General features: G+C 45.4%; 1 protein-coding gene across 1 annotated transcript in view; it reads left to right on the forward strand.

Annotated features, from left to right (window-relative positions):
- Nucleotides 1–2713: 2713 nt before the first annotated feature.
- Nucleotides 2714–17844, forward strand: part of NWD2 (NACHT and WD repeat domain containing 2) — a 250139-nt gene continuing 235008 nt past the window's right edge. Inside the window, exon 1 of the mRNA XM_040237996.1 lies at nucleotides 2714–2864. Within this exon, the coding sequence (XP_040093930.1) occupies nucleotides 2714–2864 (151 nt within the window). The remainder of the gene's footprint in view (nucleotides 2865–17844) is intronic.

Here is a 17844-nt window from a genome sequence, read left to right on the forward strand (position 1 = left end):
CAGTTAGTTCCACAGGGCAGGAAATATATCTAGTTAATTCATAACAAAGTGTTAGCACCATGAGTGACTCTTCCCTTATGCCATCTGCATGCTAATGAACGACTCTTGTTTTAGGCTACCCGACATCAGCAAGAGACAGGATGGAAGAAGTAAATGGGTGTGCCTGTCTGTGTGTACTGTGGCGGGGAGGTCCTGTGTCCTCATGTAGAAACCCCGGATTACCCAAGACAGCAGCCTGCTCTACCTAATGCAAAGCTGGCTGTACTGTGCTGGGAGCTTTCTGAAGCTTGGCCCCATAGATACTGTTAAATTCTCTCTCCTCTGCATCCTTGGTCTGCAGTGATACTGGCAGATGCTAAACTTCGGCCTCTCTAGAACAGTTAATTAGGTTACAGAGGCTGCCAAAAATCTCAAAGTCATCCTATGAAAATGAAATACTCTGAGATCTGAAACAAAGGTCAGAAGACACAAACACTAATTTGATTTTGAAGAGAGAAACCACAAAATGGGGGGGGGGGCGGGGAGAAAGGGAGGCAGGCAGGTCCTTGACAATCTGGCAACTCTGCACCATAAAACAACATTGAGACGTGGCATGAAGTGGTCCTGGCTCCTTTCTCCAGCAACAAATACTATATATTCATAAAGAATGATACTGTAATAGACACTGTATATTCATAACCTCTTCCAGAGAGCCCAGTCCAAACCTCCTGGGACCTCAGGAGCGCTTTCAGACAGTTCCCCTTCCTGCTGGAGAATGTCCCCACCTGGGAGTAATGAGGCTGGAGAGAGGAAGGAGATAAATTGCTAAATGGAAATCAGTTGAATGAATACGTGGGCATGTTCAAGGTCTCTTTATTGGTTTCATCAAACTATTACAAAGTAAGAACGGCTGCCTGCCCTCAGGTTCTCAGTACTGAATAGGCAGCCTTAAAAACCTAGAGACCCAATTCTTCAAAATGGTTACCCCGAAAGTGTGTGTTGGTGCAGCGGTGCGTAGGACTTCACTGCCACCACCAGGGGCCAGAAGAAGTGCACGCCAGGAGCTGCCTACAGCAGAAGCCCCAGGCCAGAGGCTAAAGCTGGCAGCTGAGGCTGTCTTCACCCCGTGCCCACCCGCCCCCTCCACAATCTCAAAGATTTGGAAAAGCTGTTCTTCCTCTCTAAAACACAGTTGTTCCTGCCTTAAAGCTCAACATCAGGGGTTTGGAGACCAAACTCCAGTTAAGGTTCCAGAACACCCTCCTCCCTTACCCCACCTCACAATCCCACTTCCTGCGTGCCCTGGGATTTGCAGTATTTTGAAGGTGCAGTGGAGTGTGGCCCAGAGATGGCAATTTTAGGTTCAGTCCCTTTGCATCCCTTGTCACCCCTTGCACTGTCCACCTCAAGCCCCGACCCCTGGTTTACAGCCCCGCAACCGCTCTGGCCATGTTAGATCCGCTTCAGGTAAAGCCAACTCACGCACTGCACGAACTTGGAAAAGCTGCCCTATGTCAACTCTGATCTCTCGCACCTGGCGCCAATCTGCGGCCACCGGCACTTTGCGGGACGTTGCGCTGGGAGGCGCTCCCCGGAGTCCGACTAGCCTGCGGTGCCCAGGCGCGCACCAGGCCGCGCGGGACTCCCGGCATCCAGCCTCCCTTCCGGCGGGTCCCGGAGCCTCGGCTCTGGCGGAATGGCCCGGGAATGCGCCGGGGCGGGGGCAGGAAGGACCCCCCTGGAGCCTTAGAGACCTCGGGAGGACTCCCCGCGGAGATCAGCGCGAGGAAGGGTTCCGTGACCACGCGGCGAGGAGCACGTGAGCAGCGCTGCTTCGCTATAAGAACCCCCGCTCTGCTGCGCGAGGGGAGCGAGCGGACCGGCAGGACGCTGCCACCTGCGCCAAGAAAAAGGGCGACGGTGATACTCCCTCCAGGACACCCCAGACGGTCCCAAGTTTTGGTGCTTAGGACCCTGGGGGTCCGGGCTCCGCGGTGCGTCTAACTTTGAGGCGGAATTCCCAGCACTTAGGCAAAAACGCGCAGACGCCAGCACGCGTGCGTTTTTGAAGATCCTCAGAGCTTGTATGACCTTTAGTAGAGTTAGAGGAGGAGTAGCAAAAACCCCGAGCTAATTTCTCGTCCTCCACTGAGCAGGCATCTAGGAGCGCCCGGGCTCGCCTTCAGAGAAGCCCGGGAGATCCCTAGCAGCCCGAGACCCCGGCGCCCCAGCCGCCGTTTAATTAAGTCGCGGGATATTCCTGCGCCCCGCTGGAGGCAGCTGGCGGTAAAGTCCAGACGCCTTTTGTAGATAAAGTTTGGTCCGCTCTACTTGCCGGCTCCATCCCGGCCGCGTTGTCTGCCCCCTCCTCCCGCAACGGGCGCGGGCGGGGAGATGGCCGCGGGCTCGGCGACCGGCGCGGGCGCTTCCCGGCGCAAAGGGGCGCCGCGCGCGTAGCCGCCGCCACGCTGACCTCCAGCTCCCTCCTGCTACTGCGCTAAGCCGGGGCAGCGAGCGAAGGCGAACGCCCGGAGGGGCCGGAGGCGGCGGCGAGAGGAGCCGGAGGGTCCACATGGCCTCTCTCCGCCGGCCGGTGGTGTGCGCCACGGAGCTCTCCCGCGGCCCCTCGGGTTCCGAGCGGCTCTGAGCGGCGCGGGAATCTACCTAACCGTTCCGCGGAGCCGCGGGCAGTAACCCGAGAGCAGGAGTCGGCATCTATTCCTCCCTAAGGGCGATGTGGCCGGCCGGCGCGGGCACCAAGCTGCCCTGTCCCCGGGACTCTGCGCTCCGGCGGGCGGCTTTCTCCGGGAACCTCACCGCCCTGCCTTCTCACCTCGTGCCAGCCGGCCGTAGCGTCCGGGTCTTCATCAGCGCCAACCCCGAAGGTATGTCCCTCGCTTGCTCTTGTCCGTCTGCGCGGCGGGAGCCGAGAAAGTGCCAGGGCACAGGCAGGTGTACCGGGTGTCCCCCGCGCTCCCTGCCTCTTGACCACACCGAGGCTGCCCTGCGCGCGTGGGAATTTCATTTGAATCACTTTTCTCCTTCCCTGGCTCATTTCTTCTGCCTGCTGACTTTGCCTAGGACGTCCATTTCTCGCCCCCTGCATTATTTCTGCCGGTCGGTCTAAGAAATACCGGAGAAATTAACAGACGCTTCTGGAAGCTTCATCCTGCCACCCCACCCCCATCTCGTTTTTCTTTCCTTCAGCGGTTTCTTCTCGGAGGTTATAAACGCAAATAAATTTTCTCGGCCCCGCGATAGATTCCTGAATGGGGGCTCCCTCCTTAGCCACTTGTTCAGGCCGAGGCGAAGTGGGAGCCTAGGATTCTCTGAGCCTCGCCTCCTGCCGGTGTGCTAGTGGTGCCTTTGGTCTTGAGGGTTAGAGGAGACCCTTGCGAACCCAAGATCTGCGGAGGTCTTGGGGAAGTGTGCTCTGCGGTCCCGAAAACAGGCTGGCGCTCAGCCCGGCGCTGGTTTCAAGGTGGAGCGTTCAGGATGAGCTCATCTCTATGGTTGGGTCTTGGGCTGGATCGTCCCGGTCTAGAACTTGGCCTTCTCAGTCGTGTTCCTGCTAAGGGCTGGGCACCTGGTAGCTGTTAAAATGAAAACTTGTTGATTTATTACATTCACGAATCACAGCGACTGAGCCCTGCGTAGTTAGTTTCTCTCTCCTGCTCATCCTCTGCCTTTCTGTTCTCAGTCCTAAATGTTAACTTTTATTCTCAGTAAGTGAAGACAAGGTAGAATGCATTTGACTTGGGCCGGATAAAACTGTAACTTGCTCTTTTCTAGAAAAAATGTTTGACCCTAAAATGAGATTATAGAAGACTTAAATAGACGTTTGTTATCGCAAACTTACTTTTGCTGCACTCTATCAAGCCTTGAGTCTGACAAAGTTATTCAGTCATTGGATAGAATCATCATTTGTGAAAGCCCAAGGCTCTGGTTGCTTGTGAAAAGCATTCAGAGGACCAATAAAAAATATGTTTCAAAAAAGTTGTTTCAAAAAAACACTAGCAGCAATTTCGGGTGAAGTACGAATTATGAAAAGAGGATTGGGAAAAGAATCATATAGATAACCCACAGTGATGAGTATTCGAAATGCTGTACACTTTTCAGAGAGGGTGTGAATGGTCGTTTATCAGCTTACAGCTGTGTTTCATGGAACTCAATAATTAAGGTGGCTTTAGGGAAACTGCAGTACATTGTTTAAAATTCTTGTCATTTGAAATATGTCTTACAGGGTTTTTTACTTAAATCTAGAAAAAGAAAACTGTGGAGCTGTGCAACCCGTTGCAGGACCTAAGAAAATCTACAACTTAAGTGTTTTTGGTGTTGTTTTTAAAAATATAGCTAAAACCATTTTAAAGTTTTCGAGAAATTTTCATTTTCCTGAGCTAAAAGAAAAAAACCACTCGTGAGACGAGTTCAAATGTGCTGATGTAAAACCAACTAAGTAATATTTTTCTTTAAACAAGTTGTTTTTCAAGTACAATGAAAGTCTGTTAATGTCATCAGTAGTTTACCTTTCTTTAAATTTGTAAAAAATTCTAAAACATCAGTGATAGTGAATTTTTATCATGTAAGATTAATATCGAATTAATATTCAGCATTAATGCTATTTTTCTTAAGCCTTTGTACACATGATTCTGTTAATTCTGAAGTTTCTTGAAATAGAAGCTTTAGTGTGTATTAATCTTAGGACAGCAAATAAGAGGGAGGGGTGGATCTTGCCTTCTGGTCACTGAGCTGGGCGACTTGCACATTTATCTTACAAGACCAGAAATGTGAATCTTACCCTGAGAAATTGCAATAGGGGCAGGACTTCAAGTTTTATCCCAAAAGGAGACCCCAGGGTATATTAAATGGAAAAGATGGAGATGGGTATTTTTTTTTTTTAGAGCCTGAACATGGGGCTTTGCAATCTCCATAAATGCTCTGTCCGAGACAGCACTTTACTGCAAGATCTTTATGGATATGACTCAGGAAGCAAATGGTTGTGTTTTGGTGTGATCCAATATTAGATTGTTGGCCAATACTCAGGGGCCTCTCCACTGTCAAATTAAGACAGAGAATATTATCTCATGCTTTCCTTTACCAGCGGAAATCCAATTTATGCTCTAAATAAAAGCCTCTCTGTGAGCTCATAGCAGTACTTTTAAGAATCCAGCAAGGGTCTCCCTTTGATTGCTTTATAAGGCTTGTATGGCATTTCCCTATCAGTACTTAAAATAATACATGTCTTTAGAACATAGATTGGCTCATTCAGGTTTTGCTCTCAAACACCATCAAAGGGTGGTGGACAAGAGGGTGTTCTTCCTATTTTACAGATGAGAAAACAGAGGCACAGGGTTAAACTAGCAGAATGAAATAAGCTGGAGCCTGCAGGACACTCTTTGGCCTAGCCTAGATTCACATCCAATTTCTATAAATATCTACACTCATATGGACAAGAAAATCAGCTGGCTATAGTCAGTAATTCTGGTCTTCCTTTTGAAGCCTGACAGCCCCAAGAAGCTGAATAGCAGGAAGGGACCATGGTTGCCCTGACCCACTGTACCCCTGTGAAAAGGTAGCTTTACAAGCATTCAAGGAAATGTCAAGATTTTTTGAACATATTCCTGTTCAGAAGTATATCCACATCTGACTTGTTCTCACCTTATGATAGACACTGGATAAGAACCAGCATGAGGGAGGCTGTAACTGTCCCCAATTCTCCTACGTGGACGGGTTTTGGATCTCATCTAGTCCCACCTCCCACCAATGTAGCTGTCCCATCTGTGGCATCTTTATTAATCCTTGGAATTTTTCTAGTCATTTAGTCACTGTCTCTCTGCCAGAATGGCACTTATACCTCCTTGGAACAGTGGTTCTAAAACACATAAAAATTCTCCAGTGTGATTATTCTGGATTGAATTGTCCATGAATATGTGGAGGAGAGGAGCCATCACAGTTCTCTCCCTATGACTGAAATTTGAGAGGCCTGTTAAATAATACACCTCTTCTCTGCTTCAAGTCTTACCCAAGGCTCCTTTTCATACAAGGGCATTGATTTTATATGGGGACCCCACTTTCATGATCTGAGCTAAACCTGATTACCTCCCAAAGGCCTCACTTCCAGGTATCAAATTGGGGGTCAGGGCCTCACCATATGAACTGGGGGGAGGGGTGGGACAAACATTCAAGTCATACCACTTTGCCCCTGATCCCTCAAATTCATGTCCTCTCTGCACACCAAGTACGTTATTCCATCCCAAAGCTGCAAACAGTAGCATTAACTCTAAAGCCCAAAGTCTCATCCAAATGATTCGGGGGTGAGACTCCAGATAGGATTCATCCTGAAACAAAACGCCCCTCCAGCTGTGAGGCTGTTAGATGAGTTACGTGCTTCCAAATATACAATGAGGGGCCAGGTGTAGGATATAGTTTCTCATTCCAGAAGGGAGAAACTAGAGCAATAGGAAAGAAGGGATGAAGGGTTCCATGCAAGTCTAAAACCCAGCAAGGCAAATACCATTAAGTCTTACGGCTCTAGAATATTCCATTTTGGATTGATGCTTTGCCTTCTGGACCCACTAGAGTGTTTGTCCCTCCTCTTATGACTTTGCAAGGAAGGAGTCACCCACCAAAGTCCCAGGAGGCCCTGCCTCCAAGGCTTTAGGCAGAGGCCACCTCTCCTATTGAACTCCAGGAGATGCCATCCCTCAGCTTTGAAACCAAGGAAGCAGCCCTGATGCTCTCTGAATCTTTGGGATCATTCTTCCTCTGTCTTGAAGAATAACGCATGTTCACAGGCAGGAGCCCTGTGGTCCAGTCCTGTAGATCTGACAGCCTCCCTTTCTGTCATCCTGTCTCCACCAGTTCACACTGGCCCTGCTTCTGCTGGGGGAGGGGCCCATGGTTCACACCCATCCTCATTTCTTTACCAAATGGTTGTGTGACCACACCCTTACTGTTCTTTTCAGAGCATACCTCCACATATTTTTGCAGTATGGATAGGCTGAGAGCTTTCAAGATCATCAAGTTCTGAATCCCTTTTACTTAATAAAATTAGTACCTCAGTTCATCTCTCTTTCTCATTTTACTATAAACAAACCAAGGTACTCCTGCAAAACTTTCTTTAAAATCTCCTTAGCTAACTATCTGTTTCATTGGTTCTACTTTCTGTCTTCCATAAAACACTTTCTGTCTTCCACAAAACACAAGAGAAGACTCTACACATGGACATCACCAGATGGTCAACACTGAAATCAGATTGATTATATTCTTTGCAGCCAAAGATGCAGAAGCTCTATACAGTCAACAAAAACAAGACCAGGAACTGACTGTGGCTCAGATCATGAACTCCTTATTACAAAATTCAGACTTAAATTGAAGAAAGCAGGGAATGACCTAAATCAAATCCCTTATGATTATACATTGGAAGTGAGAGATAGATTTAAGGGCCTAGATCTGATAGATAGAGTGCCTGATGAACTATGGAATGAAGTTCGTGACATTGTACAGGAGACAGGGATCAAGACCATCCCCATGGAAAAGAAATGCAAAAAAGCAAAATGGCTGTCTGGGGAGGCCTTACAAATAGCTATGAAAAGAAGAGAGGCGAAAAACAAAGGAGAAAAGGAAAGATATAAGCATCTGAATGCAGAGTTCCAAAGAATAGCAAGAAGAGATAAGAAAGCCTTCCTCAGGGATCAATGCAAAGAAATAGAGGAAAACAATAGAATGGGAAAGACTAGAGATCTCTTCAAGAAAATTAGAGATACCAAGGGAACATTTCATGCAAAGATGAGCTTGATAAAGGACAGAAATGGTATGGACCTAACAGAAGCAGAAGATATTAAGAAGAGGTGGCAAGAATACACAGAAGAACTGTACAAAAACGATCTTCACGACCAAGATAATCACGATGGTGTGATCACTCATCTAGAGCCAGATATCCTGGAATGTGAAGTCAAGTGGGCCTTAGGAAGCATCACTATGAACAAAGCTAGTGGAGGTGATGAAATTCCTGTTGAGCTGTTTCAAATCCTGAAAGATGATGCTGTGAGAGTGCTGCACTCAATATGCCAGCAAATTTGGAAAACAGCAGTGGCTTCAGGACTGGAAAAGGTCAATTTTCATTCCAATCCCAAAGAAAGGCAATGCCAAAGAATGCTCAAACTACTGTACAATTGCACTCATCTCACATGCTAGTAATGCTCAAAATTCTCCAAGCCAGGCTTCAGCAATATGTGAACCGTGAACTTCCTGATGTTCAAGCTGGTTTTAGAAAAGGCAGAGGAACCAGAGATCAGATTGCCAACATCTGCTAGATCATGGAAAAAGCAAGAGAGTTCCAGAAAAACATTTATTTCTGCTTTATTGACTATGGCAAAGCCTTTCACTGTGTGGATCACAATTAACTGTGGAAAATTCTGAAAGAGATGGTAATACCAGACCACCTAACCTGTCTCTTGAGAAATCTGTATGCAGGTCAGGAAGCAAAAGTTAGAACTGGACATGGAACAACAAACTGGTTCCAAATAGGAAAAGGAGTACGTCAAGGCTGTATATTGTCACCCTGCTTATTTAACTTATATGCAGAGTACATTGTGAGAAACACTGGACTGGAAGAAACACAAGCTGGAATCAAGATTGCTGGGAGAAATATCAATAACCTCAGATATGCAGATGACACCACCCTTATGGCAGAAAGTGAAGAGGAACTAAAAAGCCTCTTGATGAAAGTGAAAGTAGAGAGTGAAAAAGTTGGCTTAAAGCTCAACATTCAGAAAACGAAGATCATGACATCCGGTCCCATCACTTCATGGGAAATGGATGGGGAAACAGTGGAAACAGTGTCAGACTTTATTTTGGGGGGGCTCCAGAATCACTGCAGATGGTGACTACAGCCATGAAATTAAAAGACACTTACTCCTTGGAAGAAAAGTTATGACCAACCTAGATAGCATATTCAAAAGCAGAGACATTACTTTGCCAACTAAGGTCCGTCTAGTCAAGGCTATGGTTTTTCCTGTGGTCATGTATGGATGTGAAAGTTGGACTGTGAAGAAGGCTGAGCGCCAAAGAATTGATGCTTTTGAACTGTGGTGTTGGAGAAGTCTCTTGAGAGTCCCTTGGACTGCAAGGAGATCCAACCAGTCCATTCTGAAGGAGATCAACCCTGGGATTTCTTTGGAAGGAATGATGCTAAAGCTGAAACTCCAGTACTTTGGCCACCTCATGTGAAGAGTTGACTCATTGGGAAAGACTCTGATGCTGGGAGGGATTGGGGGCAGGAGGAGAAGGGGACGACCGAGGATGAGATGGCTGGATGGCATCACCGACTTGATGGACATGAGTCTGAGTGAACTCTGGGAGATGGTGATGGACAGGGAGGCCTGGCATGCTGCGATTCATGGGGTTGCAAAGAGTCGGACAAGACTGAGTAGCTGAACTGAACTTTCTGTCTTCCACAAAACACTAGAATACTGTTCAGCCAATTCTTTGCTACTTTGTAACAATCACTTGTCCACCATTGCACATTGCGCATGTTCCTCATTTCTGTCTCCTACCAAGAAGGCCTTTGAAGGGCTTTGTCATCCATAGTGGTGATGATTATTTATGTGTTCTCTGAATAGCTGTCACTCCAACTCTCCTTTTTCTGAGCTCTCACCAGAGTCCCCTTTATCAGTCCTTCATGGCATTCTTGGCTTTTTCTAGTGCATACCTCAAAACTCTTCCAGCCTCTACCCTATTCCACAGTTGCTTCTCTTTCTTAGATATTTGTTACCACAGCACATCACTTGTTGGTGCCAGCGCTCTCTTAATTTCCTAGGGTTGCCATAACAAATTACCGCAGATTGGGCTTTAAATAACACAAATCTACAGTCTTATGATTCTGAAGTCTGCAGCTTGAAATCAAGCTGTTAACAGGGCTGTGCTCCCACGGGAAAGCTCTGAGGAAGAACCTTTCTCTGCCTCTTTCTACTTTCATGCCAATCCTTGGTGTGCCTTGGCTTGTGGCTTTCTCTCTCCAGTGTGTGCCTCGTCCTCATATGGTAGAAAGGGAACTTTTATGTCTCTTCTTCTAAGGCTAAGAATCCCATCTTATGACCTCATCTAATTATCTCCCAAAGGTTTCACCCCAAAATATCATTATATTGGGGGTTAGGACTTCAACATGTGAACTTTGGGGGACACAGCCCTTTAGTCAATAATACATAAAATGTAAAGCTGAATAAAAACCAAAAAGTTGCCTTTGTTAGTAATAAAAGCTGAAGCAGGCCAATACTCCTTATCTGTGATCCTTTGAGCCAGATGTGATTTTACAATTCCATGTTTTTTAGATTTAGGGCAAAAATGATACATATGTTGTTGTTACTAATATCCTATAACCAGATATGAATGTGTTTATAAGAAAACATGACTAAGTGCTGTACCGTAGAACTTTCTGCAGTGCTGAGGGTCTTTATCTGTGTTATCCTATGTGAGAGTGCTAGTTACATATGGCTATTGAGCTTTTGCAGCTTGGCTAGTATGACTAAGAATCTGAATTTTTAATGTCATTTCATAGTAACTGACTTAAATTTGAATAGACTCATGTGACTATTGGCTGCTATATTGGACGCAAAGCTTTAAGAGAGGTAATAAGGACTATCAGTGGCTTCATATTCATTAAGGTTGGGTTTTGCCACCAGGAGTCAGGTCACTTCAGGTTTTTCTGCCAAATGAATTAAGGAAAATTTTGTTTTCGATTCTTGGGGGATTTTGTCATTTCAAATAAGGGCTGTATATCTTATTGGGAAATATAGCTTTTAACTTTAGGAAAGTGGGTTTCCCACTACTGAGCCTCCGAACTGTACAGACTAAGTAAGTCATTATAGCGATGGACAAAGACCAGACTCTCCCCTCCCCCACCATGAACAGAGCTGACCCCTTAAAATGTATGACTGGAGGAGCTGAGAATGACAGGTTTACTTACAAGAGAGAAAGAAGGGGCTGGGTTATTTGTGCCCAAATTTTCCTTCCAAATGCAGCCATCAGATAAAGGCACTTCTCCCCTGAGGGATAAATGCCAGCCCTATTCAGGGTTACTAGTGGATCCCTCTGTGTGTCGAGAGACATCTGGAGTGGAGACAAAGCTATCTCTAGTGCCTTTTTTGGTGTTCATCCTCCCACTCCCACACACACAGAGATATGTGCACTGGTCATCTTTGAAGGTTGTACACAATGTTAATGATAAGATCCTGAGCCCACTCCTGCTTAGGTTTTTTACTTGACTTGTCTTTGCATCTTTCCTGACTCTCTTCTCCATTTCTTTTTAAAAAGTAATTTTATTTATTTATTTTTGACTGTGCTGGGTCTTCGTTGCTGCACGGGCTTTTCTCTAGCTGGGGTGAGTAGGGACTCCTCTCTAGTTGTGATGTGCGGGCCCCTCATGGCGGTGGCATCTCTTGTTGCAGACCATGGGCTCTAGGGTGTTTGGGCTTCAGCACCTGCAACACCTGGGTTCATTCATTGTGCATTTCAGTAGTTTGGTGCACGGGCTTAGTTGCTCCAGGGCATGTGGAATCTTCCAGGACCAGGGATCGAACCCATGTCTCTGTATCGGCAGGTGGATTCTTCACCGCAGAGCCCTCTTCCCCATTCCTTTGGAATTTTATGTAGGAAACTTTATTCTCCAGTTGGCAGAAGTCACAATAACAAGAGATCTGTTCCCTACAGTTGCTGCAGCCAGTGGCCATTGACCTTAACTTGTGCTCTCAGACAAGAAGCAGAAAGATATGCATCATGAAGGCCACAAGAAACTTATGAATAGTCTTTACCATGGTTCTTCTTTCCTTTCCTACAATGCTAATTTCCAAGCTCCCTAATTTTTTTCATTGTTTTATGAGTTATTGGAAAAAATACAGTTAGGCACAACAAGAAGTGTGTATATATATACACACATACATGCTTTTGATAGGCTGAAACATCTTTCAAAATTAAGAGTCTTAAATGAGAATATTGCAAACTGCTGTTTCACAATAAATGCACTCAGGATGTTTATAATAAATGAGTTCTAAAATTTTAATAGTTGAATCTTCCAGTCCTTCAGTGAACATTTTTCAGGCAGGAGAGACTACAGGTGGCTTAGTGGTAAAGAATCCACCTGCCAAGTAGGAGATGGGGGTTCAATCCCTGGGCTGGGAAGATCCTTTGGAGGTGGAAATGGCAACCCACTCCAGTATTCTTGCCTTGGAATTCCCATGGACAGAGGAGCCTTGCGGGCCACAGTCCATGGGGTCACAAAAGTTGGGCATGACTTAGGACTAAACAACAATAACAGACTCGAGAGCCGGACTAGCTGGGATTTACTCTTCCTCAGTCCACCATTTAATGAAGTGATTTCTTAAGTAAGTTGTTTCACTTCTTTGTTCTCAGTTTCATAATCTCTGAAAGAGAACTCTGCCTAAGAGGGTTATTGAGTAGTTGAAATACGCTAATAGATGTAAAGCACTTAGAACAGTGCTGGACACTTGTTAAGCATTATTTGCTATTATTCTAAGTTTCTGCCGTCATCCAAACACCATGTGGCTATGGAGGTGCCACGAGGAACAAGGCATCTCCTGCCCTTAAGGAATGCCATCTGCCAAGGCATCAGTCAGAACTCCGCAGTAAAAATGAAGACCATTCCAGATATGTTCAGAAACTAGATGTTTCCCCAAAAACACAATTGTAAGGGTCAGAGACGTGAAAGTCAGGGGCACTATTGGACATTTAGTTCACATTGCCAAAGCTGTCACCCAGAGGACAGGAGAATGTAGAAGCCACTGCCAGTCTACACCGCTGGGGACTGGGTAGCTGGGGGGTTTCTGCAAGTACCCTTATCTGCTGAACCTGCGTGTCAGCCACCGCAGCTGGTGACAGAAGAACCTCTTGGCTTCCCTAGCCCTCCAGATCTCATACAGATGTGTCCCCCTGGCCGAGCGGGATTACATATAGACCCTGGCAACAGATGTGACCAGGAACCTCTAGGCCTCCAGCTGCTCTGCCCCAAGGGAGAGGGTGAAAGGTGTGGTAACGGATCCTCAGCCCCGAGAAGCAGCATCTGGCAGGAAGCAGGCGCATGCGCTTGTTTGCTCCCGCAACCAGTAGGTGTTCACAGAGCACCCACTCCCTATGGGGGCTGTTCTGGTGCTAAGAATGCAACATAGCAAAACAGGCCAGGTCTCTGCTCTCACAGAATTTACACGAATGATAAAAATATATGTGATGAGCAGAGAGCTAAAATACGAGCAGAGAAGTGAAAAGACACCGAGGAGTAAGCCAGCTTGGGGCTCAAGAGTGAGGGTTTGGGAGGGCTCCCCAGAGGAAGGACTAGAACCAGAATGTAGAAACTTCTACAGGATAATTGAACCTGAGGCAAAGAGGTGGTGAGATCTCTACAGGGAATAAAGAGGGATAATCTTGATGATTCCACAAAGAGCTTTTCTCCTTTTGAATAAGAGTGGAGCTGATGTACTGAGGTGGTGGTATTGTTTGTCCTTTGTAAGTGGCTCATTTAGAATGACAATTAATGGAAAGGGTGCCTTGGGCCATATAGGTAGTCTGTATACAAATAGATTGTGACTTTATGGTTTAATAGGACTTCCTTGGTGGCTCAGACAGTGAAGAATCTGCCTGCAATGCAGGAGACCCAGGTTCCATTCCTGGATCGAGAAGATTCTCTGCAGAAGGGAATGGCAATCCACTCCAATACTGGGCCATATAGGTACTCTGTATACAAACAGATTATGACTTTATGGTTTAACGAATCATCTGTGCATGCTGCGTGCATGTTCAGCCACTTCGGTCTTATCTCACTTTCTGTGACTCTGTGGACTGTAGCCTGCCAGGCTCCTCTGTCTGTGGGATTATCCAGGTAGGAATACTGGAGTGGGTTGCCATGTCCTCCTCCAGGAGATCTTCCCAAATCAGGGATCAAACCGGAGTCTCCGGCATTGCAGGTGGATTCTTTACTCCATGGGGTTGCAAAGAGTCAGACATGACTGAGCGACTGAACTGATATGCAACAATACACAACTTCCCAGGAGCCACCTGGGAAGCCCAATAAAGCATCTACTGATTTTTAAAAACTCTTGTACACCATAGCAGTGATGTTAGTTGCCATTTTAAAGATTGTCTGCAAGTCCATATTTTGTTTCAGTTGTCTATTGCTGTGTATCAACCGGGGGCTTCCCAGATGGCACTAGTGGTAAAGAACCTGTCTACCAGTGCAGAAGACATAAGAGACACGGGTTCGATCCCTGGGTCCAGAAGATCCCTTGGAGGAGGGCACAGCAACCCACTCAAGTATTCTTGCCTGAAGAATCCCATGGACAGAGGAGCCTGACAGGTTACGGTCCATAGAATCACAAAGTCAGACACGACTGAAGTGACTTAGCATACACACCTGTGTATCAACTCACCCCAAAATTCAGTGACTTAAACCAGTGATTTACCATTTCTCACTCCTGCATCTGGCTCCTCTGTGCTCCTACATGAGGACCTGCTTACTCCAGCTTTTTCTCATCATTTGGATTCATTGTAGGGATTGCTTTCCCAGAGAAAGGAAGTGGAAGCTGCCAGGCCTCTTCAGGCCTGGGCTCGGAAGTCCCAGAACATCTCTTTCCCTACATCCCATCAAGGTAAGACCAGAGTCAAAGGGATCTTAAAGTCTTAGGAAGTAGACTCCATCTCATGATGTCAGGAGAGACATGTGCACGCAGGCAGGAGAGGTTTTCATGATGGCCAACTATAAAAGCTGCTGAAACCCCCAGTTGTATCTTTGACATAACTGTTTTAAATGACATAATACATGAAAATGTAGTAAATTCATAACCTGACGCATAGCAAATGCTCAACAAGCATTGCTAATAATAACAGTTGTGATGATGATGATTTGTTAAGGCTTGGCAGTGAGTCTGTAAATTCCACCCTTCTAAAACCTTGCAGATTCTGAAATGAGGGGAAAAAAGACCAAAGGCTATGCAGATAGGAGATAAATTATCACCACTGCTGGTGATAAAGATAATGCAGAGCATTTTTGTATTTCCTAATACTAAATACCAGAATTAGACAATCTTCCATCCCAACATTGGGGTGTGGGGAAGGGGACGGGGAGGGTGTGCTTCATAGAGCCTGGAGCCTGGAGCATACCCACACTCTCCGAGAACAAACAGGTCCATTCCCCAAGGAGAGGGGTGAGCAGGTGGGTTAAGTTTGCCTGCTTTATTCTTCCTACAGTTTCCAGTCAAATAAGTCACCTTTTTACTTCCCACCTGAGCTCTGGGGAGGGTAAGTGAAACAGGAAAGAGAGGCCAGGAGCCTTCCACTCCAGAAGAAACTTCCAGTTAGGGGAAGAAGAGCTTCTGGCCTAACACAGATATTCACTTATTTCCACTTTAACATTAGTACATGGTGGAAGCCTTCAGTTACCCAGAACCATTTAAATTGGATATCTAGTTTGGCATAGCCCAAATTATATCACTGTGAAATATCTTAATAGAAGAGAAGACAGTGAGCAATAGGGTGTTACATATCTTAAATGTAAAAGCAGCAATTACATGCAAATATGCATATCAGAATACTTTCATAGGGTGGGTGCTTAGCAAGGCTTTGGAAAAAGTCACTTTATCTGTCTAGAAATAATTTGTTTTAAATCACTAAGTTTGGGGGTACATTGATATGCAACCTCATGTGAAGAGTTGACTCATTGGAGAAGACTCTGATGCTGGGAGGGATTGGGGGCAGGAGGAGAAAGGACGACCGAGGATGAGATGGCTGGATGGCATCACTGACTCGATGGACGTGAGTCTGAGTGAACTCCGGGAGTTGGTGATGGACAGGGAGGCCTGGCATGCTGCGATTCATGGGGTTGCAAAGAGTCAGACATGACTGAGTGACTGAACTGATATGCAGCAATACACAACTAAAAAGAAAAAGTGCAAACTCACAAACACCTTTGAAAATGGTTAATGATGACGTTCCTACAGAGTAACAGGAATTCAGCTACAAAGTAATTGGGTTTGACAAAGTACGCTGACAGGTCTTTTCAACTCAAATTCTTTTAAGTCTTTTTGTTAATGGTCATATGATTTAAATAAAAGTAAATCTTGTAGCAGATGGCTCACAAAGATCCTAGCTGTTGAGTTACGTACAGTCTAAAAGTGTGGTGATATTAATTTAAAGATAGCTATCACTTCTTCAGAGATTTAGCTTATAACATAATTTTGCTGCAGTTAAACAGAATTCATTCTACAAATTAAAGTATGTTGGCTATTATATAATTAGGAAAAGGATTTGTATAATACTGGAATCAAGATTGCCAGGAGAAATATCAATAACCTCAGATACGCAGATGACACTACCCTTATGGCAGAAAGTGAAGAAGAACTAAAGAGCCTCTTGATGAAAGTCAAAGAAAAGAGTGAAAAAGCTGGCTTAAAGCTCAACATTCAGAAAATTAGGATCATGGTATCTGGTCCCTTCACTTCATGGCAAATAGATGGGGAAACAGTGGAAACAGTATCAGACTTTATTTTGGGGGGCTCCAAAATCACTGCAGATGGTGATTGCAGCCATGAAATTAAAAGACGCTTACTCCTTGGAAGGAAAGTTACGACCAACCTAGACAGCATATTAAAAAGCAGAGACATTACTTTGCCCACAAAGGTCCGTCTAGTCAAGGCTATGGTTTTTCTAGTGGTCATGCATGGATATGAGAGTTGGACTCTAAAGAAAGCTGAGTGCTGAAGAATTGATGCTTTTGAACTGTGGTGTTGGAGAAGACTCTTGAGAGTCCCTTGGACTGCAAGGAGATCCAACCAGTCCATTCTAAAAGAAATGGAAGGACTGATGTTGAAGTTGAAACTCCAATACTTTGGCCACATGATGCAAAGAACTGACTCATTGGAAAAGACCCTGATGCTGGGAAAGATTGAAGGTGACTACAGAGGATGAGATGGCTGGATGGCATCACTGACTCAATGGACATGAGTAAACTCCGGGAGTTGGTGATGGACAGGGAGGCCTGGCGTGCTGCAGTCCATGGGGTTGCAGAGAGTCGAACACAACTGAGCTACTGAACTGAATACTGAGTTAATGAAAAAATAAAAACAAAATTGCAGCTGTGGATGCAATTCAAAGGGAATAATGCCCACTTCCAAGGAAATTCCTTGAAATCTCATTTTCATTCCAGAGTATTGTAAAGTCTTTGACATGGGTACACTTGAAACAGAGAGCAAAGCCCAGATGTCAGGTGTCTTATTCCAAGAGTGATTACAGAATCTAACTCAGAAATGAAATCACAAAATTGAAAGGGTGTCTTTCATAAAGCTTAATCTGATCCATTACGTATCATGTCATTCAGAGCGTTTCTTGTCACTGAGTATACTTCCTTCAGATTTTATTCTGAGCATCAGCTGAAATATTTATTGGCTAGGCATTGCATAGACCAGACTCCTAACTGGTTGGTGTGCAGAGTTACAAAGGAAGTAAGAGGTCCATACTGCTCCCTTTATTCTTTAGACTTAGCCATCTAGGAGGTAAGACCAACACAACTGTCAGAAATAGGAGCACTGTAAGGGGGATGTTTGCATGCAAAGGTCAGTTGGAATAATTGGAATCAAACTGTCATATCGGATATCCCAGTCAAGCATGAGCTGGTCAAATTTAGTTAAAAGGGAAAAGCCAGGATGTATCTAATCTAAGAAAGAGACCTCTGAACTGGAGTGGAGGGCCCAGCGGGGAAACTGGTCCATTTGCACGTGATGAGAATGCTGAAAAGACATGAAAATGAAAAGTTCCCTTTTAAGCCCAGGGAAGCCCAAATAATCTATATAGAGTTTTTTAATATTC

Source organism: Oryx dammah, unplaced genomic scaffold, assembly GCF_014754425.2.
Source record: "Oryx dammah isolate SB20612 unplaced genomic scaffold, SCBI_Odam_1.1 HiC_scaffold_3, whole genome shotgun sequence".
In the NCBI taxonomy this organism is placed as follows: Eukaryota; Metazoa; Chordata; class Mammalia; order Artiodactyla; family Bovidae; genus Oryx; species Oryx dammah.